This window comes from Ascaphus truei, chromosome 11 (assembly GCF_040206685.1).
Source record: "Ascaphus truei isolate aAscTru1 chromosome 11, aAscTru1.hap1, whole genome shotgun sequence".
Lineage (NCBI taxonomy): Eukaryota > Metazoa > Chordata > Amphibia > Anura > Ascaphidae > Ascaphus > Ascaphus truei.
Window position 1 is genome coordinate 61568094 of NC_134493.1, and position 23154 is coordinate 61591247.

Here is a 23154-nt window from a genome sequence, read left to right on the forward strand (position 1 = left end):
ATGACCTGAGGTAACCCTGAAATGCTATGCTGCAGGGGTAAGTGTCCTGCATTAACCTCTAGAGCTGTATGTAGCAGGTAGATAGTGTAAGCAGAAGGTAAGGTCTTTTACAGGAAGGCACTGTAGCTAGATGGTGTATGATCATAATCCTAAATCAGAGGGTGAGCTGGAGGTAAGCACAGATAGTGACCCTATGTGCTGCTGTCTAGAATGTCCCTAACAGCAGCGCAGCTAGGATGTTACTGCGGGTAACCATAAATCAGTACATCTATGTAAGTTTAGCACTCTCTAAACAGACACCACACAGTTGAGGCTTAAAATGACCATCGGGGCACTTTTAGCCTGTATATCCTGCACGAGCAGGCTGCCGCATGAACTCGCGGTTAGAGACACATAATGCGGAGGCAGTCACTGGTCTGTGCGTGCACGTGGGAGAAGGGAGCCGACGCGCACGTTTCGCGAGAGGCTTTCTCAAGGCGAATGGTAAGTATGGTTAAGGGAACCCTGCAGGTAGGCAGGTATATATAGGGCCTCCAGAGAGATGACGTCATGGTTTAACCCCTGGTGCGCTGAGGTGTGCTTGGTGCTGTTTCAAGAACACAGTAAGTATGCCAATGTTAATAGCTGCATACCTCACACACTAAACAATAAAAGTCTGACTCATGTGTTGTCTCGTTTTTACTTCTTGTCAGATGTATGCCCATTAGAGCCAAAATTGGCTCATTCTGTGCTGCAGGGGTAGTTTCAAGGTGGATGCCTAATAAAAGGTTATGTGCTAATGGTATGAGGGTTCAGAGATGCCCTAATAAAGATAATGTCACCACTGTTAAGTGGCAGTAGTCAATGTACAGGACTATGGAATTGCCTGATACCATGATGGCAGAGCAAATGAAATGAATGGAGGTAGTAGTGATGAGGTAGGGGAGTGGTGTACATAGGGACAGTGGACATGGAGATATGATCTGTGTCATAGTGTTACAGCTATAGAGAGTCATGGCAGATGTCACAGGGGTGTAGGTCATCACAGAAATGGGGTATATAGGAATCCCTCATTGAGACCTCTAGGTGATAGCGTCCCAAGTGTGTAGATCCATTTGGACTCCTTTTGGAGGAGAGCTTTGTCCCAGTCTCCCCTTCTTTGTCCCCGAGTGAGGTGGTCAATTCCACAGAAGGTAACTGCTTTTAGATCCCCGCCATGACACAGATTGACGTGTCTCGACAGGGGTTTGTCGGTCTTGTTCCTGACAGTGCCTATGTGCTCAAGCACCCTCTGTTTTAGACATCTGCTGGTCTTACCCACGTATACTTTCCCACATATACATATGCCTTGATATATGACGCCCATGCTGAGGCAGTTGATAAAACTGCGTATTTGGTACATCTTAGAATTATTCCAGTTCCCAAATTGTTTAGTAGTTCTCATATACTGGCAGGCCTTACAGCGTTGGCAAGTGTAGGATCCCATAGGTTTTGGCGGTAGCCATGTTCTCGGTGTTTCATCCACAAAGTGGCTATGGACCAGTAGATCTTGCAAATTCTTGGCACGTCTACTGGTCATGGATGGATACTCATGAGTCACTCCTTTTAGTAGGTCGTCTGCTCTCAGAATGTGCCAGTGTTTTCTCAGAATATTTCTTGCCAAGGGCCACTCCCGATTGTAAGTGCCTATGAAGCGTATCACTCTGTCTCTCAAACTTGGTGGTTTGTCCATGATGAGGGATTTCCATGGGGTGTATTTTGCTCTCTTGTAGGCCTTCTTTATGCACTTGCGGCTGTACCCCCTGTCCACAAAACGTAGTGTCATATTCCTTGACTGTTGGTCAAACTCATGATCAGTGCTACAGCTCCTTCTTAAACGGAGGAACTGGCCTGTCGGTATGGCGTTAATCTGAGCTCTGGGATGGTGGCTACTTGCCTCCAGAAGGTTATTGGTGGCTGTAGCCTTGCGATAAATTGTGGTCTGGAGGGAGCCATCAGGGCCCCTTGAGATCTGTAAGTCTAAGAAGCACATAGTGTCCTTATTATATTCCAGTGTGAGGTGGAGATTGTACAGGTTTGTATTAAGTATACTGATGAATTCTTTGAGGGTTCCCTCTGGGCCTCGCCACAGGACAAACACATCATCGATGTAGCGGACCCAGAGGTCAATGTGCTCTGTGTATGCCTCTAGGTCTTCTGGAGGCATACACAGAGCACATTGACCTCTGGGTCCGCTACATCGATGATGTGTTTGTCCTGTGGCGAGGCCCAGAGGGAACCCTCAAAGAATTCATCAGTATACTTAATACAAACCTGTACAATCTCCACCTCACACTGGAATATAATAAGGACACTATGTGCTTCTTAGACTTACAGATCTCAAGGGGCCCTGATGGCTCCCTCCAGACCACAATTTATCGCAAGGCTACAGCCACCAATAACCTTCTGGAGGCAAGTAGCCACCATCCCAGAGCTCAGATTAACGCCATACCGACAGGCCAGTTCCTCCGTTTAAGAAGGAACTTTAGCACTGATCATGAGTTTGACCAACAGTCAAGGAATATGACACTACGTTTTGTGGACAGGGGGTACAGCCGCAAGTGCATAAAAAAGGCCTACAAGAGAGCAAAATACACCCCACGGAAATCCCTCATCATGGACAAACCACCAAGTTTGAGAGACAGAGTGATACGCTTCATAGGCACTTACAATCGGGAGTGGCCCTTGGCAAGAAAAATTCTGAGAAAACACTGGCACATTCTGAGAGCAGACGACCTACTAAAAGGAGTGACTCATGAGTATCCATCCATGACCAGTAGACGTGCCAAGAATTTGCAAGATCTACTGGTCCATAGCCACTTTGTGGATGAAACACCGAGAACATGGCTACCGCCAAAACCTATGGGATCCTACACTTGCCAACGCTGTAAGGCCTGCCAGTATATGAGAACTACTAAACAATTTGGGAACTGGAATAATTCTAAGATGTACCAAATACGCAGTTTTATCAACTGCCTCAGCATGGGCGTCATATATCAAGGCATATGTATATGTGGGAAAGTATACGTGGGTAAGACCAGCAGATGTCTAAAACAGAGGGTGCTTGAGCACATAGGCACTGTCAGGAACAAGACCGACAAACCCCTGTCGAGACACGTCAATCTGTGTCATGGCGGGGATCTAAAAGCAGTTACCTTCTGTGGAATTGACCACCTCACTCGGGGACAAAGAAGGGGAGACTGGGACAAAGCTCTCCTCCAAAAGGAGTCCAAATGGATCTACACACTTGGGACGCTATCACCTAGAGGTCTCAATGAGGGATTCCTATATACCCCATTTCTGTGATGACCTACACCCCTGTGACATCTGCCATGACTCTCTATAGCTGTAACACTATGACACAGATCATATCTCCATGTCCACTGTCCCTATGTACACCACTCCCCTACCTCATCACTACTACCTCCATTCATTTCATTTGCTCTGCCATCATGGTATCAGGCAATTCCATAGTCCTGTACATTGACTACTGCCACTTAACAGTGGTGACATTATCTTTATTAGGGCATCTCTGAACCCTCATACCATTAGCACATAACCTTTTATTAGGCATCCACCTTGAAACTACCCCTGCAGCACAGAATGAGCCAATTTTGGCTCTAATGGGCATACATCTGACAAGAAGTAAAAACGAGACAACACATGAGTCAGACTTTTATTGTTTAGTGTGTGAGGTATGCAGCTATTAACATTGGCATACTTACTGTGTTCTTGAAACAGCACCAAGCACACCTCAGCGCACCAGGGGTTAAACCATGACGTCATCTCTCTGGAGGCCCTATATATACCTGCCTACCTGCAGAGTTCCCTTAACCATACTTACCATTCGCCTTGAGAAAGCCTCTCGCGAAACGCGCGCGTCGGCTCCCTTCTCCCACGTGCACGCACAGACCAGTGACTGCCTCCGCATTATGTGTCTCTAACCGCGAGTTCATGCGGCAGCCTGCTCGTGCAGGATATACAGGCTAAAAGTGCCCCGATGGTCATTTTAAGCCTCAACTGTGTGGTGTCTGTTTAGAGAGTGCTAAACTTACATAGATGTGCTGATATATGGTTACCCGCAGTAACATCCTAGCTGCGCTGCTGTTAGGGACATTCTAGACAGCAGCACATAGGGTCACTATCTGTGCTTACCTCCAGCTCACCCTCTGATTTAGGATTATGATCATACACCATCTAGCTACAGTGCCTTCCTGTAAAAGACCTTACCTTCTGCTTACACTATCTACCTGCTACATACAGCCCTAGAGGTTAATGCAGGACACTTACCTCTGCAGCAAAGCATTTCAGGGTTACCCCAGGTCATTCTGACACTCAGCTAGATACACCCCTATATACAGAGGGCAATATAGCTGACAGCACATACGACTACTGATAACCACTATATATATGTTCCCAGTGTCTATCAGCATTTACATATCACACTTACCACCTTATTAAAGGATTTACGCAGACTCTGCTACTATGTGATATGTCTTCTCAGTACCTATTTTAGCACACCCAGCAGCACACACCTATCACACAGGTCCACATCAGGATCTCTGTGCTGTTCTGTTACCAGTGTTCCAATATAGTTATATCTGGTATTTTAGTTACTATCTGATCTGGAGCCAACACGGCTACTAATATCCAGGATCAACCTACCTCCAGTACGTTGTTCCAACATCTACTATTTTAATATATGTCATTAATAAAGAATATGTTTTAAATCACCCACCCATCATCAGAGCGTGAACCCGAGTGCTATATAGGGTTCTCTCTCTCCTTGTTCACTACAGTATTACACCCTAAGCACCGTTCACCATTTCATCTTACCATTGTGGCTGCAGCAGGGGTCCCCCTATCATCCCAATGGGTTGTGCTTGTGAAGGATCCCTTGCTGTTATGTGTTTGGGAAGGATCCCTTGCTGGGATGTGTTTGGGAAGGATCCCTTGCTGTGATGTGTTTGGGAATGATCCCTTGCTGGGATGTGTTTGGGAATGATCCCTTGCTGGGATGTGTTTGGGAAGGATCCCTTGCTAAGGATCCCTTGGTGGGATGTGTTTGGGAAGGATCCCTTGCTGGGATGTATTTGGGAAGGATCCCTTGCTGGCATGTGTTTGGGAAGGATCCCTTGCTGGCATGTGTTTTGGAAGGATCCCTTGCTAAGGATCCCTTGCTGGGTTGTGTTTGGGAAGGATCCCTTGCTGGGATGTGTTTGGGAAGGATCCCTTGCTGGGATGTGTTTGGGAAGGATCCTTTGCTGGGTTGTGTTTGGGAAGGATCCCTTGCTGGGATGTGTTTGGGAAGGATCCCTTGCTAAGGATCCCTTGCTGGAATGTGTTTGGGAAGGATCCCTTGCTGGAATGTGTTTGGGAAGGATCCCTTGCTGTGATGTGTTTGGGACGGATCCCTTGCTGTGATGTGTTTGGGAAGGATCCCTTGCTGGCATGTGTTTGGGAAGGATCCCTTGCTGTGATGTGCTCGTGAAGGATCCCTTGCTGGGATGTGTTTGGGAAGGATCCCTTGCTGGTTTGTGTTTGGGAAGGATCCCTTGCTGGGATGTGTTTGGGAAGGATCCCTTGCTGGGATGTGTTTGGGAAGGATCCCTTGCTGGGATGTGTTTGGGAAGGATCCCTTGCTGGGTTGTGTTTGGGAAGGATCCCTTGCTGGGATGTGTTTGGGAAGGATCCCTTGCTGTGATGTGTTTGGGAAGGATCCCTTGCTGTTATGTGTTTGGGAAGGATCCCTTGCTGGGATGTGTTTGGGAAGGATCCCTTGCTGTGATGTGTTTGGGAAGGATCCCTTGCTGTGATGTGTTTGGGAAGGATCCCTTTCTGGTTTGTGTTTGGGGAGAATCCCTTGCTGGGATGTGTTTGGGAAGGATTCCTTGTTGGGTTGTGTTTGGGAAGGATCCCTTGCTGGGATGTGTTTGGGAAGGATCCCTTGCTGGAATGTGTTTGGGAAGGATCCCTTTCTGTGATGTGTTTGGGAAGGATCCCTTTCTGTGATGTGTTTGGGAAGGATCCCTTGCTGTGATGTGTTTAGGAAGGATCCCTTGCTGGGATGTGTTTGGGAAGGATCCCTTGTTGGGATGTGTTTGGGAAGGATCCCTTGCTGGGATGTGTTTGGGAAGGATCCCTTTCTGGGATGTTTTTGGGAAGGATCCCTTGCTGGAATGTGTTTGGGAAGGATCCCTTGCTGGGATGTGTTTGGGAAGGATCCCTTGCTGGAATGTGTTTGAGAAGGATCCCTTGCTGGGTTGTGCTTGTGAAGGATCCCTTGCTGGGATGTGTTTGGGATGGATCCCTTGCTGGGATGTGTTTGGGAAGGATCCCTTGCTGGGATGTGTTTGGGAACGATCCCTTGCTGTGATGTGTTTGGGAACGATCCCTTGCTGGAATGTGTTTGGGAAGGATCCCTTGCTACGGATCCCTTGCTGGGATGTGTTTGGGAAGGATCCCTTGCTAAGGATCCCTTGCTGGGATGTGTTTGGGAAGGATTCCTTGCTGGGTTGTGCTTGTGAAGGATCCCTTGCTGTTATGTGTTTGGGAAGGATCCCTTGCTGTGATGTGTTTGGGAAGGATCCCTTGCTGTGATGTGTTTGGGAATTATCCCTTGCTGGGATGTGTTTGGGAAGGATCCCTTGCTAAGGATCCCTTGCTGGGATGTGTTTGGGAAGGATCCCTTGCTAAGGATACCTTGGTGGGATGTGTTTGGGAAGGATCCCTTGCTGGGATGTATTTGGGAAGGATCCCTTGCTGGGTTGTGTTTGGGAAGGATCCCTTGCTGGGTTGTGTTTGGGAAGGATCCCTTGCTAAGGATCCCTTCCTGGAATGTGTTTGGGAAGGATCCCTTGCTGGAATGTGTTTGGGAAGGATCCCTTGCTGTGATGTGTTTGGGAAGGATCCCTTGCTGTGATGTGCTCGTGAAGGATCCCTTGCTGGGATGTGTTTGGGAAGGATCCCTTGCTGTGATGTGCTCGTGAAGGATCCCTTGCTGGGATGTGTTTGGGAAGGATCCCTTGCTGGTTTGTGTTTTTGAAGGATCCCTTGCTGGAATGTGTTTGGGAAGGATCCCTTGCTGGAATGTGTTTGGGAAGGATCCCTTGCTGGTTTGTGTTTTTGAAGGATCCCTTTCTGGGATGTGTTTGGGAAGGATCCCTTGCTGGGATGTGTTTGGGAAGGATCCCTTGCTGGGATGTGTTTGGGAAGGATCCCTTGCTGGGATGTGTTTGCAAAGGATCCCTTGCTGGGATGTGTTTGGGAAGGATCCCTTGCTGGGATGTGTTTGGGAAGGATCCCTTGCTGGGATGTGTTTGGGAAGGATCCCTTGCTGGAATGTGTTTGGGAAGGATCCCTTGCTAAGGATCCCTTGCCGGGATGTGTTTGGGAAGGATCCCTTGCTGGGATGTTTTTGGGAAGGATCCCTTGCTGGGATGTGTTTGGGAAGGATCCCTTGCTGGGATGTGGTTGGGAAGGATCCCTTGCTGGGATGTGTTTGGGAAGGATCCCTTGCTGGGATGTGGTTGGGAAGGATCCCTTGCTGGGATGTGTTTTGGAAGGATCCCTTGCTGGGATGTGTTTTGGGAAGGATCCCTTGCTGTGATTTATTTGGGAAGGATCCCTTGCTGGGATGTGTTTTGGGAGGATCCCTTGCTGGGATGTGTTTGGGAAGGATCACTTGCTGCTATGTGTTTGGGAAGGATCCCTTGCTGGGATGTGTTTGGGAAGGATCCCTTGTTGGGATGTGTTTGGGTAGGATCACATGCTGGGATGTGTTTGGGAAGGATCACTTGCTGTGATGTGTTTGGGGAGGATCCCTTGCTGGGATGTGTTTGGGAAGGATCCCTTGCTGGGATGTGTTTGGGAAGGATCCCTTGCTGGGATGTGTTTGGGAAGGATCTCTTGCTGGGTTGTGTTTGGGAAGGATCCCTTGCTGGGATGTGTTTGGGAAGGATCCCTTGCTGTGATGTGTTTGGGAAGGATCCCTTGCTGGGATGTGTTTGGGAAGGATCCCTTGCTGGGATGTGTTTGGGAAGGATCACTTGCTGTGATGTGTTTGGGAAGGATCCCTTGCTGGGATGTGTTTGGGAAGGATCCCTTGCTGGGATGTGTTTGGGAAGGATCCCTTGCTGTGATGTGTTTGGGAAGGATCCCTTGCTGGGATGTGTTTGGGAAGGATCCCTTGCTGGGATGTGTTTGGGAAGGATCCCTTGCTGTGATGTGTTTGGGAAGGATCCCTTGCTGGGATGTGTTTGGGAAGGATCCCTTGCCGGGATGTGTTTGGGAAGGATCACTTGCTGTGATGTGTTTGGGAAGGATCCCTTGCTGGGATGTGTTTGGGAAGGATCCCTTGCTGGGATGTGTTTGGGAAGGATCCCTTGCTGGGATGTGTTTGGGAAGGATCCCTTGCTGTGATGTGTTTGGGAAGGATCCCTTGCTGTGATGTGTTTGGGAAGGATCCCTTGCTGGAATGTGTTTGGGAAGGATCCCTTGCTGGAATGTGTTTGGGAAGGATCCCTTGCTGGGTTGTGCAGGGAGACAGATGAAGAATCCTTCTTTGTTCTTCAATCTCTCGTGTCACACAGGACAATAGGAATCCGTGGCAGATTATATTGCAGTTTTCGATTGGCTCGTGTTCCATGGGTGATTTAACTCTCTATTTGGTATCCCCTACAGGGGATGTTACATGGGGCATTTTGCCAGATATGTTTCTTGGGAACCAGGGGGTGCCCAGAGTTTAATTTAGCCTGGTTCAGCTCTGGAGATCCCCTGCTTCCTCCTAAGTGTGGATGGAACTCCCTCTTTTTAAGCATTTGGTTTCACTTATCAATCGGAGGGTAAAGGCATGGTGAGAGGTCCCTCTGAATGGGGATCACAAGGCTAGAGGTGCTGATGATGGGGGAGCAGGAGGGGATAAGTCCTGGTGATGGGGGAGCAGTAGGTGAAAGGTCCTGGTTATGGGTGAGCAGGAGGTGAGAGGTCCTGGTGATGGGGAGCAGGAGAGGTCCTGATGATGGCGGAGAAGGAGGTGAGATGTCCCTTTGAATGGGGGATCATGAGGCTGGAGGTCCTGGAAATGGGGAGCAGGAGATTAGAGGTCCTGATGATGGTGCAGGAGGGCAGAGGTCCTAGGGATGAGGAAGTAGAAAGTAAGAGGTCCTGGTGATGGTAAAGCAGGAGGTGAGAAGTCCTGGTGATGGGGAGCAGGAGGTGAGAGGTCCTGGTGATGATGGAGATGGAGGGGAGAGGTTGAAGGGATGAGGGAGCAGAATGTAAGAGGTCCTGGTGATGGGAAAGCAGGAGGTGAGAGGTCCTGGTGATGGGAAAGCAGGAGGCGAGAGGTCCTGGTGATAGGAAAGCAGGAGGTGAGAGGTCCTGGTGATGGGGGAGCAGGGGGAGAGGTCCTGGTGATGGCGGAGCAAGAGGTGAGAGGTCCCTCTGAATGGGGGATCACAAGTTTAGAGGTCCTGGTGATGGGTAAGTAGGAGGAGAGGGGTCCTGGTGATGGGGGAGCAGAAGGGGAGAGGTCCTGGTGATGGGGGAGCAGGAGGCGCGAGGTCTTGGTGATGGGGGAGCAGTTAAGGAGAGGTCCAGGTGATGGGGAGCAGGATGGGAAATGTCCTGGTGATGGGGGAGCAGTTGGGGAGAGGTCCAGGTGAGGGGGTAAAAGGAGGTGAGAGGTCCTGGGTATGGGGGAGCAGTTGAGGAGAGGTCCAGATGATGGGGTAAAAGGAGGTGAGAGGTCCTGGGTATGGGGGAGCAGTTGAGGAGAGGTCCATGTGATGGGGAGCAGGATGGGAAATGTCCTGGTGATGGGGGAGCAGGAGGAGAGAGGTCCTGGTGATGGGGAGAAGTACTGATGATGGGGAGCAGGAGGGGAGAGGTCCTGGTGATGATGGAGATGGAGGGGAGAGGTTGAATGGATGAGGGAGCAGAAGGTAAGAGGTCCTGGTGATGGGAAAGCAGGAGGTGAGAGGTCCTGGTGATGGGGAGCAGGAGGTGAGAGGTCCTGGTGATGATGGAGATGGAGGGGAGAGGTTGAAAGGATGAGGGAGCAGAATGTAAGAGGTCCTGGTGATGGGAAAGCAGGAGGTGAGAGGTCCTGGTGATGGGAAAGCAGGAGGCGAGAGGTCCTGGTGATAGGAAGGCATCAGGTGAGAGGTCCTGGTGATGGGGGAGCAGAGGGAGAGGTCCTGGTGATGGCGGAGCAAGAGGTGAGAGGTCCCTCTGAATGGGAGATCACAAGTTTAGAGGTCCTGGTGATGGGTAAGTAGGAGGAGAGAGGTCCTGGTGATGGGGGAGCAGGAGGCGCGAGGTCTTGGTAATGGGGGAGCAGTTAAGGAGAGGTCCAGGTGATGGGGAGCAGGATGGGAAATGTCCTGGTGATGGGGGAGCAGTTGAGGAGAGGTCCAGGTGATGGGGAGCAGGATGGGAAATGTCCTGGTGATGGGGGAGCAGGAGGAGAGAGGTCCTGGTGATGGGGAGAAGTACTGATGATGGGGAGCAGGAGGGGAGAGGTCCTGGTGATGATGGAGATGGAGGGGAGAGGTTGAATGGATGAGGGAGCAGAAGGTAAGAGGTCCTGGTGATGGGAAAGCAGGAGGTGAGAGGTCCTGGTGATGGGAAAGCAGGAGGTGAGAAGTCCTGGGGATGGGAAAGCAGGAGGTGAGAAGTCCTGGTGATGGGGAGCAGGAGGTGAGAGGTCCTGGTGATGATGGAGATGGAGGGGAAGGGTTGAAGGGATGAGGGAGCAGAAGGTAAGAGGTCCTGGTGATGGGAAAGCAGGAGGTGAGAGGTCCTGGTGATGGGAAAGCAGGAGGTGAGAAGTCCTAGGGATGGGAAAGCAGGAGGTGAGAAGTCCTGGTGATGGGGAGCAGGAGGTGAGAGGTCCTGGTGATGATGGAGATGGAGGGGAAGGGTTGAAGGGATGAGGGAGCAGAAGGTAAGAGGTCCTGGTGATGGGAAAGCAGGAGGTGAGAGGTACTGGTGATGGGAAAGCAGGAGACGACAGGTCCTGGTGATAGGAAAGCAGGAGGTGAGAGGTCCTGGTGATGGGGGAGCAGGGGGAGAGGTCCTTGTGATGGCGGAGCAAGAGGTGAGAGGTCCCTCTGAATGGGGGATCACAAGTTTAGAGGTCCTGGTGATGGGTAAGTAGGAGGGGAGATGTCCTGGTGATGGGGAGCAGAAGGGGAGAGGTCCTGGTAATGGGGGAGCAGGAGGCGCGAGGTCTTGGTGATGGGGGAGCAGTTAAGGAGAGGTCCAGGTGATGGGGAGCAGGATGGGAAATGTCCTGGTGATGGGGGAGCAGTTGGGGAGAGGTCCTGGTGATGGGGTAAAAGGAGTTGAGAGGTCCTGGTGATGGGGGAGCAGTTGAGGAGAGGTCCAGATGATGGGGTAAAAGGAGGTGAGAGGTCCTGGGTATGGGGGAGCAGTTGAGGAGAGGTCCAGGTGATGGGGAGCAGGATGGGAAATGTCTTGGTGATGGGGGAGCAGTAGGAGAGAGGTCCTGGTGATGGGGAGAAGTACTCATGATGGGGAGCAGGAGGGGAGAGGTCCTGATGGTGGGGGAGCAGGAGGTGAGAGGTCCTGGTGTTGGGGAAGGAGGTGAAAGGTTCTTATGATAGAGGAGTAGGATGTAAGAGGACTGGGGGATGGGGGAGCAGGAGATGAGAGGTCCTGGTGTTGGGGGAGGAGGTGAGAGGTTCTTATGATAGAGGAGCTGGATGTAAGAGGACTGGGGGATGGGGGAGCTGGAGGGAAATGTCCTGGTGATGGGGGAGCAGGAGGAGAGAGGTCCTAGTGATGGGGAGAAGTACTGATGATGGGGAGCAGGAGGGGAGAGGTCCTGATGGTGGGGGAGCAGGAGATGAGAGGTCCTGGTGTTGGGGGAGGAGTTGAGAGGTTCTTATGATAGAGGAGTAGGATGTAAGAGGACTGTGGGATGGGGGAGCAGGAGGAGAGAGGTCCTGGTGATGGGGAGAAGTACTGATGATGCGGAGCTGGAGGGAAAGGTCCTGGTGTTGGGGGAGGAGGTGAGAGATTCTTGTGAAAGGGAAGTGTCCAGTTGGTCATTGTGGTCTCTGAATGCCTTCTTACAGACACAGTTGCTGGACTCATATGGGGGATCCAGTGATACTATCATCCTGGTGGATCTCCGAACACTCTCAGAGACCCCAGAAAAGGTACTACAGGGCCCTTGGGAGGGTACATAGCTCAAGCCCTGCAAACACTGCAAGTACTATACCCATGTGTTATATTCTCTGCAGAAGACAACCTTACAGTGGTATATTCCTACAGAAGAGCAGGGGGCAGAGTCGTACAATCCCTATGAAATACCCAATCAGGTGAGACCTTCCCTGGGAGGGGTATAATGATGTTTCTCCTTCTCTATCTCTCTCTTACATTCTTCCTCCTTGTCGTCTCTCTCAGGCAGGACATCCGTCACTGTGTGGTCCTCTGTCTCCCCTGCATTGTAAGGTGGGAGCTCTGACAGCAAAGCATGGAGCTCTGACTGCAGGGGACATGAAGCTGGTCACCGACTGTAACCTGCCACTGACAGGAGACTTCACAGGTAATGTCACCTCTACGGAGCAGAGCGACAGAGAGACATAGAGACCCACTGAATCTGCCTCATCTACCCCAGGGAAACAGTGGCACAGACAGAGGCGCCCATGGAGTCTGTCCCTGCAGGGTGGCACAGTGATACATGTTGTCCTTGCAACCTGTCCCTCCCCATCCCCTGCACAGTGACACAGTGACACAGACCGAACCAGCCAGCACCTCTTACAAGCCCCCTCCCCTTCTTTCAGTTATAGGAAGGGTCTTAACGGTGAAGGGGGAAACCCAGGAGCTCCTGAGCACTCGTATAATACCTGATATCCCAGTCACCTCGCTCGTGTTCCCGAGAGTGACCCCATTCAACAGGTGAGTGCCCACACCCGGTCACCTCGCTCGTGTTCCCGAGAGTGACCCCATTCAACAGGTGAGTGCCCACACCCAATCTCCTCCCTCATGTTCCCGAGAGTGACCCCATTCTATAGGTGAGTGCCCAGGCCTGGTCTCCTCCCTCGTGTTCCCGAGAGTGACCCCATTCTATAGGTGAGTGCCCAGGCCCGGTCTCCTCCCTCATGTTCCCTAGAGTGACCCCATTCTATAGGTGTGTGCCTACGCCCAGTCTCCTCCCTCGTGTTCCCGAGAGTGACCCCATTCTATAGGTGAGTGCCCAGGCCCGGTCTCCTCCCTCATGTTCCCGAGAGTGACCCCATTCTATAGGTGAGTGCCCAGGCCCGGTCTCCTCCCTCATGTTCCCTAGAGTGACTCCATTCAACAGGTGAGTGCCATGCCCTGTCTCCTCCCCCGTGTTCCCAAGAGTGACCCCATTCTATAGGTGAGTGCCCACACCCGGTCTCCTCCCTCGTGTTCCTGAGAGTAACCCCATTCTATAGGTGAGTGCCCACACCCGGTCTCCTCCCTCGTGTTCCCGAGAGTGACCCCATTCTATAGGTGTGTGCCTACGCCCGGTCTCCTCCCTAGTGTTCCCGAGAGTGACCCCATTCTATATGTGAGTGCCCAGGCCCGGTCTCCTCCCTCATGTTCCCTAGAGTGACCCCATTCTATAGGTGTGTGCCTACGCCCAGTCTCCTCCCTCGTGTTCCCGAGAGTGACCCCATTCTATAGGTGAGTGCCCAGGCCCGGTCTCCTCCCTCATGTTCCCGAGAGTGACCCCATTCTATAGGTGAGTGCCCAGGCCCGGTCTCCTCCCTCATGTTCCCTAGAGTGACTCCATTCAACAGGTGAGTGCCATGCCCTGTCTCCTCCCCCGTGTTCCCAAGAGTGACCCCATTCTATAGGTGAGTGCCCACACCCGGTCTCCTCCCTCGTGTTCCTGAGAGTAACCCCATTCTATAGGTGAGTGCCCACACCCGGTCTCCTCCCTCGTGTTCCCGAGAGTGACCCCATTCTATAGGTGTGTGCCTACGCCCGGTCTCCTCCCTAGTGTTCCCGAGAGTGACCCCATTCTATATGTGAGTGCCCAGGCCCGGTCTCCTCCCTCATGTTCCCTAGAGTGACCCCATTCTATAGGTGTGTGCCTATGCCCAGTCTCCTCCCTCGTGTTCCCGAGAGTGACCCCATTCTATAGGTGAGTGCCCACACCCGGTCTCCTCCCTCATGTTCCCGAGAGTGACCCCATTCTATAGGTAAGTGCCCAGGCCCGGTCTCCTCCCTCATGTTCCCGAGAGTGACCCCATTCTATAGGTGAGTGCCCATACCTGGTCACCTCCCTCATGTTCCTGAGAGTGACCTCATTCAACAGGTGAGTGCCCACACCCGGTCTCCTCCCTCATGTTCCCGAGAGTGACCCCATTCTATAGGTGAGTGCCCACACCCGGTCTCCTCCCTCATGTTCCCGAGGGTGTCCCCATTCTATAGGTGAGTGCCCACACCCGGTCTCCTCCCTCGTGTTCCTGAGAGTGACCCAATTCTATAGGTGAGTGCCCAGGCCCAGTCTCCTCCCTCATGTTCCCAAGAGTGACCCCATTCTATAGGTGTGTGCCTACGCCCGGTCTCCTCCCTCGTGTTCCCGAGAGTGACCCCATTCTATAGGTGAGTGCCCAGGCCCGTTCCCTCCCTCATGTTCCCGAGAGTGACCCCATTCTATAGGTGTGTGTGCCTACGTCCGGTCTCCTCCCTCGTGTTCCCGAGAGTGACCCCATTCTTTAGGTGAGTGCCCACACCCGGTCTCCTCCCTCGTTTTCCCGAGAGTGACCCCATTCTGTAGGTGAGTGCCCAGGCCTGAAGGTGACAGTATCAGGGGAAAGGAGGAAATATGTGTAATATTCACAGCCAAGTGTGTCTGTCACAAACAGGGCAATGTGTCTACCTGTTCGAGAGCTGTGTATGTGTGAGGACATAGAATGCAAAAAGATGCTGACCGAGGTCACATAAGTCCCTTCTTAGCACGCACTCATTGTGCAACAATAATGAATAGTAGGGAGGATATAGTTATCCTTAGAGGAGCCTAACCGATGCCAATCACCCACAAAAGGCAGGGCTATATGGCGACAGGACGTCAAACCTGTTAAAATGAAAATAATAAATGTTTATTAGGATATCAATACGCCGAAACAGGTGAAAAGTATGTAAAAGTAAATTAAAACTTAGAATAAAATATTCCCCGAGCTGGGAGGTGCTAGTGCGGTTAGTGATAGTGCTGGCTAGTAATGACAGGGTTAAACGCACAGCGAACCAAACGCTCGTCACACTCTAATGTCGCCCTCCATAAATCACTATAAAGTAGCTGGGTGGTAAATGTGTCATACAATAAAGTGCCAAAATGTATCACTCAGTAATGATAGGACATGTATGTATGTACATACAGTGCTTACTATTGCCTATTTGTCCTATTTGTGCACACGCTGTATACCTGTAACACAGCTTCAGCCATATTCCTGTATACACTGTATACCTGCACACGCTGTATACCTGTAACACAGCATTAGCCATATTCCTGTATACACTGTATACCTGCACATGCTGTATACCTGTAACACAGCTTCAGCCATATTCCTGTATACACTGTATACCTGCACACGCTGTATACCTGTAACACAGCATTAGCCATATTCCTGTATACACTGTATACCTGCACATGCTGTATACCTGTACAGGCTGTATACCTGCACACGTTGTATACCTGTACAGGCTGTATACCTGCACACGCTGTATACCTGCACACGCTGTATACCTGACCTTGCTGTATACCTGCACGCTCTGTATACCCGTGCACACACTGTATTCCTGCACACGCTGTATACCTGCACACGCTGTATACCTGCACACGCTGTATACCTGCACACGCTGTATACCTGCACACGCTGTATACCTGCACACGCAGTATACCTGCGCACGCTGTATACCTGCACACGCTGTATACCTGCACACGCTGTATACCTGCACACGCTGTATATCTGCACACACGATATACCTTCACACGCTGTATACCCGCACACGCTGTATACCCGCACACGCTGTAAACCCGCACACGCTGTATACCTGCACACGTTGTATACCTGCACACGCTGTATACCTGCACACGCTGCATACCTGCATGCGCTGTATACCTGCACATGCTGTATACCTTCACGCGCTGTATACCTGCACACTGACACACATGGTAACAATGTGAGTCTCACCCAATAGCTGAATGATAATAATGTGACACGCTGTATACCTGCACACGTTGTATACCTGCACGCGCTGTATACCTTCACACGTTGTATACCTGCACACACTGTATACCTGCACACGCTGTATACCTGCACACGCTGTATACCTGCACGCGCTGTATACCTGCACGCGCTGTATACCTGCACGCGCTGTATACCTGCACGCGTGTATACCTGCACGCGTGTATACCTGCACAAGCTGTATACCTGCACACGCTGTATAACTGCACACACTGTATACCTGCACGCGCTGTATACCCCTGAACGCACTGTATACCTGCACACGCTGTATACCTGCACACGCGGTATTCCTTCACACGGTGTATACCTGCACGTGCTGTATACCTGCACACGCTGTATACCTGCACGCGCTGTATACCTGCACACGCTGTATACCTGCACGTGCTGTATACCTGCACGTGCTTTATACCTGCATGTGCTGTATACCTGCACCCGCTGTATACCTGCACGCGCTGTATACCTGCACGTGCTGTATACCTGCAAACGCTGTATACCTGCACGCGCTGTATACCTGCACACGCTGTATACCTGCACGCTCTGTATACCTGCACACTGACACACAGAGTAACAATGTGAGTCTCACCCAAGAGCTGAATGATAATAATGTGACACGTTGTATACCTGCACACGCTGTATACCTGCACGCGCTGTATACCTGCACACACTGTATACCTGCACACGCTGTATACCTGCACACGCTGTATACCTGTACACGTTGTATACCTGCACACGCTGTATACCTGCACACGCTGCATACCTGCATGCGCTGTATACCTGCACACGCTGTATACCTGCACACGCTGTATACCTGCATGCGCTGTATACCTGCACACACTGTATACCTGCACACGCTGTATACCTGCACACGCTGTATACCTGCACACGCTGTACACCTGCACACTGACACACAGAGTAACAATGTGAGTCTCACCCAAGAGCTGAATGATAATAATGTGACACGTTGTATACCTGCACATGCTGTATACCTGCACCCGCTGTATACCTGCATGCGCTGTATACCTGCACACGCTGTATACCTGCACACGCTGTATACCTGCACACGCTGTATACCTGCACACGCTGTACACCTGCACACTGACACACAGAGTAACAATGTGAGTCTCACCCAATAGCTGAATGATAATAATGTGACACGTTGTATACCAGCACACGCTGTATACCTGCACACGCTGTATACCTGCACACGCTGTATACCTGCACACGCTGTATACCTGCACACGCTGTATACCTGCACACGCTGTATACCTGCACACTGACACACAGAGTAACAATGTGAGTCTCACCCAATAGCTGAAAGATAATAATGTGACACGTTGTATACCAGCACACGCTGTATACCTGCACACGCTGTATACCTGCACACGCTGTATACCTGCACACGCTGTATACCTGTACACGTGTATACCTGCACACTGACACACAGAGTAACAATGTGAGTCTCACCCAATAGCTGAATGATAATAATGTGACACGTTGTATACCAGCACACGCTGTATACCTGCACACGCTGTATACCTGCACATGCTGTATACCTGCACACGCTGTATACCTGCACGCGCTGTATACCTGTACACGTGTATACCTGCACACGCTGTATACCTGCACACGCTGTATACCTGCACGCGCTGTATACCTGCACGCGCTGTATACCTGCACACGTGTATACCTGCACACTGACACACAGAATAACAATGTGAGTCTCACCCAATAGCTGAAAGATAATAATGTGACACGTTGTATACCAGCACACGCTGTATACCTGCACACGCTGTATACCTGCACACGCTGTATACCTGCACGCGCTGTATACCTGCACACGTGTATACCTGCACACTGACACACAGAATAACAATGTGAGTCTCACCCAATAGCTGAAAGATAATAATGTGACACGTTGTATACCAGCACACGCTGTATACCTGCACACGCTGTATACCTGCACACGCTGTATACCTGCACGCGCTGTATACCTGCACACGTGTATACCTGCACACTGACACACAGAGTAACAATGTGAGTCTCACCCAATAGCTGAAAGATAATAATGTGACACGTTGTATACCAGCACACGCTGTATACCTGCACACGCTGTATACCTGCACACGCTGTATACCTGCACGCGCTGTATACCTGCACACGCTGTATACCTGCACACGTGTATACCTGCACACGCTGTATACCTGCACATGCTGTATACCTGCACACGCTGTATACCTGCACGCGCTGTATACCTGCACACGCTGTATACCTGCACACGCTATACCTGCACACGCTGTATACCTGCACGCGCTGTATACCTGCACACTGACACACAGAGTAACAATGTGAGTCTCACCCAATAGCTGAAAGATAATAATGTGACACGCTCTCCCAGCAATCAGATACATGCAGTCAGACCGGTCCAGTGAGCAGCCACAGGGAGTTATTACAGTGAGGTCATAACTAGGTCACACACATAGCACGATGACAACACCAGGTCGTTACCAGAACAAAATAACAATTACACCACAAGCTCGCGTTGCGTTCAGTTAATCATGGAACATGACCCTTCAGGAGTTAGGTTACCCTACCTCCCTGACTTGTAACCCCCTGCTTCAGGTCTGATTTCCGTGATGCTGTGTCTCTCGCCCTCCGTGTCCCCTCCTGGAAGGTGACGCTTTTACCGGAGGGCCAAGATAGCAACGATTCGTGTCACCGGGTCACCTTCTTTGTCATCGGTAATGTGACAAGTCATTGAGTCTCGTTTCCCTGCCATCTCTCTCCATCCTGTCTGTCTATCTGTCCTGTCATCTTTCTGTTCTCTCTCTGTGTCTGTCTCTTTCTCGCTCTCACTCCATCTCTTACCCACCTTTTCTCTTTCTCTCCGTCTCTCTCTCGCCCTCTCTCACCCCCTATCTCTCCTTTTTTCTCTCTCCCTCCCTCGTCCTCACTCTCTCCCCCCCTTTCTCTATCTCTGAATCCCCCCTCTCTTTTCCCCCGTCTATCTCCCTCTCTCCACATCTCCCTCTTTCTCTCCCTCTTTTCCCCCTCTCTCCATATCTCTCTCTCTCTCCATCTCTCTCTCGCTCTCCCTCTCTCTTTCTTACCCTCCCTCCCCTATCCCCCTCTCTCCATCTCTCTCTCTCCATCTCTCCCTCGCTCTACCCCTCTCTCTTTCTTGCCCTCCCTCCCCTATCCCCCTCTCTCCCTCTCTCTTGTCTGCTGTATATTTCCTACATATCTGACCCAGCCGTTAACATGTTAATTCCTACATTCAGCAAATAGTCACTTTGTCTTTTGTGCAAATGATCTATATCCTGCAATTAGCATCTTAGAATAGGACATGATTAGTGCACCCTGCCTCCCTCCTGCTCAGCGCTGCTACCTTCCGCAGGGCGCGGGCCTGCCTTTGTGTTAAATTTAAATGTGTCTCACATAACAATGCCATTTCTACATAACAATAAAACCCCTGCTCGTAACGACACCATTTAAATTCCGATTCTATGACTGGCAGAGACAGGGCTGGTCCCAGGACAGGGAAGTATATTTCCCAGAAAGAGAGGAGTTAGAACAAAGGGTCACACTCTGACACATGGAGGGGAAATGTGAAGGGGTACTTCTTCCCTAAAAGGGCGGTGGATTCGCGGAATAGCCTGCCAGCAGAGGTGGTAGATACTAATACAGTATGGTAATTCCTACATGCTTGGGATAAACGCTAGATCCTCACTACGAAAGAATAGGGAATGCAGAGACATTTCGGTTATAAAGTGTAGAGCGTTAGCATCCAATACCTACCATAAGTGAAGGTAACGCTGCCTTCCTCCGCCCTCCCGGTCTGTAATCTGGCAGGGGCGTCATCGGTAAAGAGACGTTCTCAGTCCCTTGGGATGAAAGAAGTTCTGCAAGGCAGAAAAATGCCAACTTTACAGAGCGGAGGTAGTAAAGTCCGGAGAGAGGGGCTTACCCGTCCCATCGTTCTTAATTTGTAGCTAATTGATATCCCATAAAGGTTCTTCGAACAAAACGAAGGTATAGATTAAGACAATGCAATGTATGGAGTGGTGCCGCAGACTATAACGCACATTCAGAATGATCCAACGTAGACTGGTTCTTCTTCGAGATTGGCGAGCCAGTCCCGATCAGATTCAGTATCCCCCCCCCCACAAACTCACCTCATGTAGTATGAACCAGAGACCGTTCCCAACCTCCACACTTCCAGACACATGGACCACCCCCCACCCCCATAATATTCCTCCACTGCCATAATTACGGACAGTCACATCTCCCAGCCACGTGGGCGCCCAGCAAGAGAGCGCAGAGAGCCGGGAGCTGTCACCATAATCACATGGCTTGGCCAGGCGGGAGGAATTGGAGCTGAGGACTGCTCATTTGTAGAGAGCCAGGGTTCGTGTGCGAGTATATCCCGAATAAGTACCACACAGTGACCTTCCGTCCCTGGCAATGTTATCCACGGGCTACTTTGTATCATTTATGATGTTGAAGGGCCAATTTGTGCATAATTAAGGCCGGCACGTGTGCGGTGTATTGAGCATTATCACCTCTCAGTGAGGGTGTTCAGTAATGACACACTCGTCCCAGTGACATCGCATGACCAGGGAGGCTGCAAGGGACCCCCTCCCCCTCCCACTTGGAACCGGTACCCACGTATAACAGACGAGTAATTACAGACTCAGATTGGAGGTATAAAAGGCCGCGGCTTTGTTTATTAACAATCATAATACTGGAGTAAGCGCTAGTCCAAGCCAGAGTGGGGTCCGGGGGTCAGCCAGGCCTTGGCCTGCTGCCCCCGTACCCGGCCGACCCCTAAAGAGCCGGCCGTTGTCGCGAGTGGGTTCCCGGGTGTCACGTTAGCTTGACCCCGCCCATTCGCTCCTACCCCCGGGCGACGCCCGCCCCGAGCCCATCTGGCAAGGACAAGCACTTACCCCGAACTGCCGCCGCGACAGTGGCAAAACGACCAACTGGAGCCTCCTGAAGGAACTTCAGTCCTTTGTTTCTCGGGAGGTCTTCGGACTCTGCCCTGTAAAATATGATGGTACATGTTACAGCTTACAGGTAGTACAGACAGCTTATCAACCAAGGGAATTGTAACTACTCCACAGAGTGGCCGGGGGCAAGCATCTGCCCCCGACTGTCTTGCTAATGGGGTGGGTGGGTGGGGATTTCACTGCAGACCGGGGCGGAATGGCAGATTCAGCTCCCGGCTGCCTCTTTTGAAGCCTCCCTTGGCCTGCCCCTCCCCCCCTCAGGGGTCACGACGGTGACCCAGAGATCCTAGCGAGGTGAGGGGGGAGGGGGCTTTCCCCCTGGTCATGGGCTTCCCTCGCCTAATTGGCTGGAGGGATTGCTTGACCAGGGAGGCTGCGAGAGACCCCCTCCCCCTCCCACTTGGAACAGGTACCAACATATAAACAGACAAGTAATGACAGACTCAGATTGGAGGTATAAAAGGCCGCGGCTTTGTTTATTAACAATCATAATACTGGAGTAAGCGCTAGTCCAAGCCAGAGTGGGGTCAGAGGGTCAGCCAGGCCTTGGCCTGCTGCCCCCGTACCCGGCCGACCCCTAAAGAGCCGGCCGTTGTCGCGAGTGGGTTCCCGGGTGTCACGTTCGCTTGACCCCGCCCATTCGCTCCTACCCCCGGGCGACGCCCGCCCCGAGCCCATCTGGCAAGGACAAGCACTTACCCCCGAACTGCCGCCACTCACGGCTCTATTTAAACCTCCTTAAATTAGACCGTGCCGCCAACACCGCTAGGACCTTCTCCAACCCCTCCTGCAAATCATTGTTGAACAAGTCCGCCCCTAACTCAGATAAGTGTGTGCCGTCGGCCGGAACAGGCCGATTGACTTGTAGTCGGACTCGGGATGGGTGATCTGCTATCCCCCACACTGCGTCACGAACTTTCCCGCCATCTTGTTCAATATTTTTACCCTCGCTTAGTCGATGGCGCCAGGTGCCCTCGCACCCCTCCAAACTATCCTGCCCACTCTGTCCTACCCAACAATCAGTACTCGTGGCCAACGAGCTTTTGAAAGTCCACTTCTCTGCCCAGTGTATAAGCGTCTGTGCAGGCCTAAGGGGATGAGGGGGTTTATCGAAGCACGCTAAATCTCAGATAATGCGGGCCTGGTATAGGACCGGTATCTGTTAGACTTCCATTGCCCTATCTTTTGTATCGCAGCTACTGACAGCCCCGCGCTTTCCCATCCCACTGCACCCGATACATTACATTGTCTCTCACTGTATGGCAGCTTTCCCATCCCACTGCACCCGATACATTACATTGTCTCTCACTGTATGGCAGCTTTCCCATCCCACTGCACCCGATACATTACATTGTCTCTCACTATATTGCAGCTTTCCCATCCCACTGCACCCGATACATTACATTGTCTCTCACTATATTGCAGCTTTCCCATCCCACTGCACTAGATACATTACATTGTCTCACTATATTGCAGCTTTCCCATCCCACTGCACCCGATACATTACGTTGTCTCTCACTGTATGGCAGCTTTCCCATCCCACTGCACCCGATACATTACATTGTCTCTCACTGTATGGCAGCTTTCCCATCCCACTGCACCCGATACATTACATTGTCTCTCACTGTATCGCAGCTTTCCCATCCCACTGCACCCGATACATTACATTGTCTCTCACTGTATTGCAGCTTTCCCATCCCACTGCACCCGATACATTACATTGTCTCTCACTATATTGCAGCTTTCCCATCCCACTGCACCCGATACATTACATTGTCTCTCACTATATTGCAGCTTTCCCATCTCACTGCACCTGATACATTACATTGTCTCTCACTGTATTGCAGCTTTCCCATCCCACTGCACCCGATACA

General features: G+C 51.3%; 1 protein-coding gene across 1 annotated transcript in view; it reads left to right on the forward strand.

Annotated features, from left to right (window-relative positions):
* The window catches only part of LOC142463636 (uncharacterized), a 134635-nt gene that overhangs the window by 22144 nt on the left and 89337 nt on the right, over positions 1-23154 (forward strand). The window contains exons 4-8 of the mRNA XM_075566604.1: positions 12123-12206; positions 12291-12368; positions 12454-12595; positions 12834-12948; positions 18891-19009. Of these exons, the coding sequence (XP_075422719.1) occupies positions 12123-12206; positions 12291-12368; positions 12454-12595; positions 12834-12948; positions 18891-19009 (538 nt within the window). The remainder of the gene's footprint in view (positions 1-12122; positions 12207-12290; positions 12369-12453; positions 12596-12833; positions 12949-18890; positions 19010-23154) is intronic.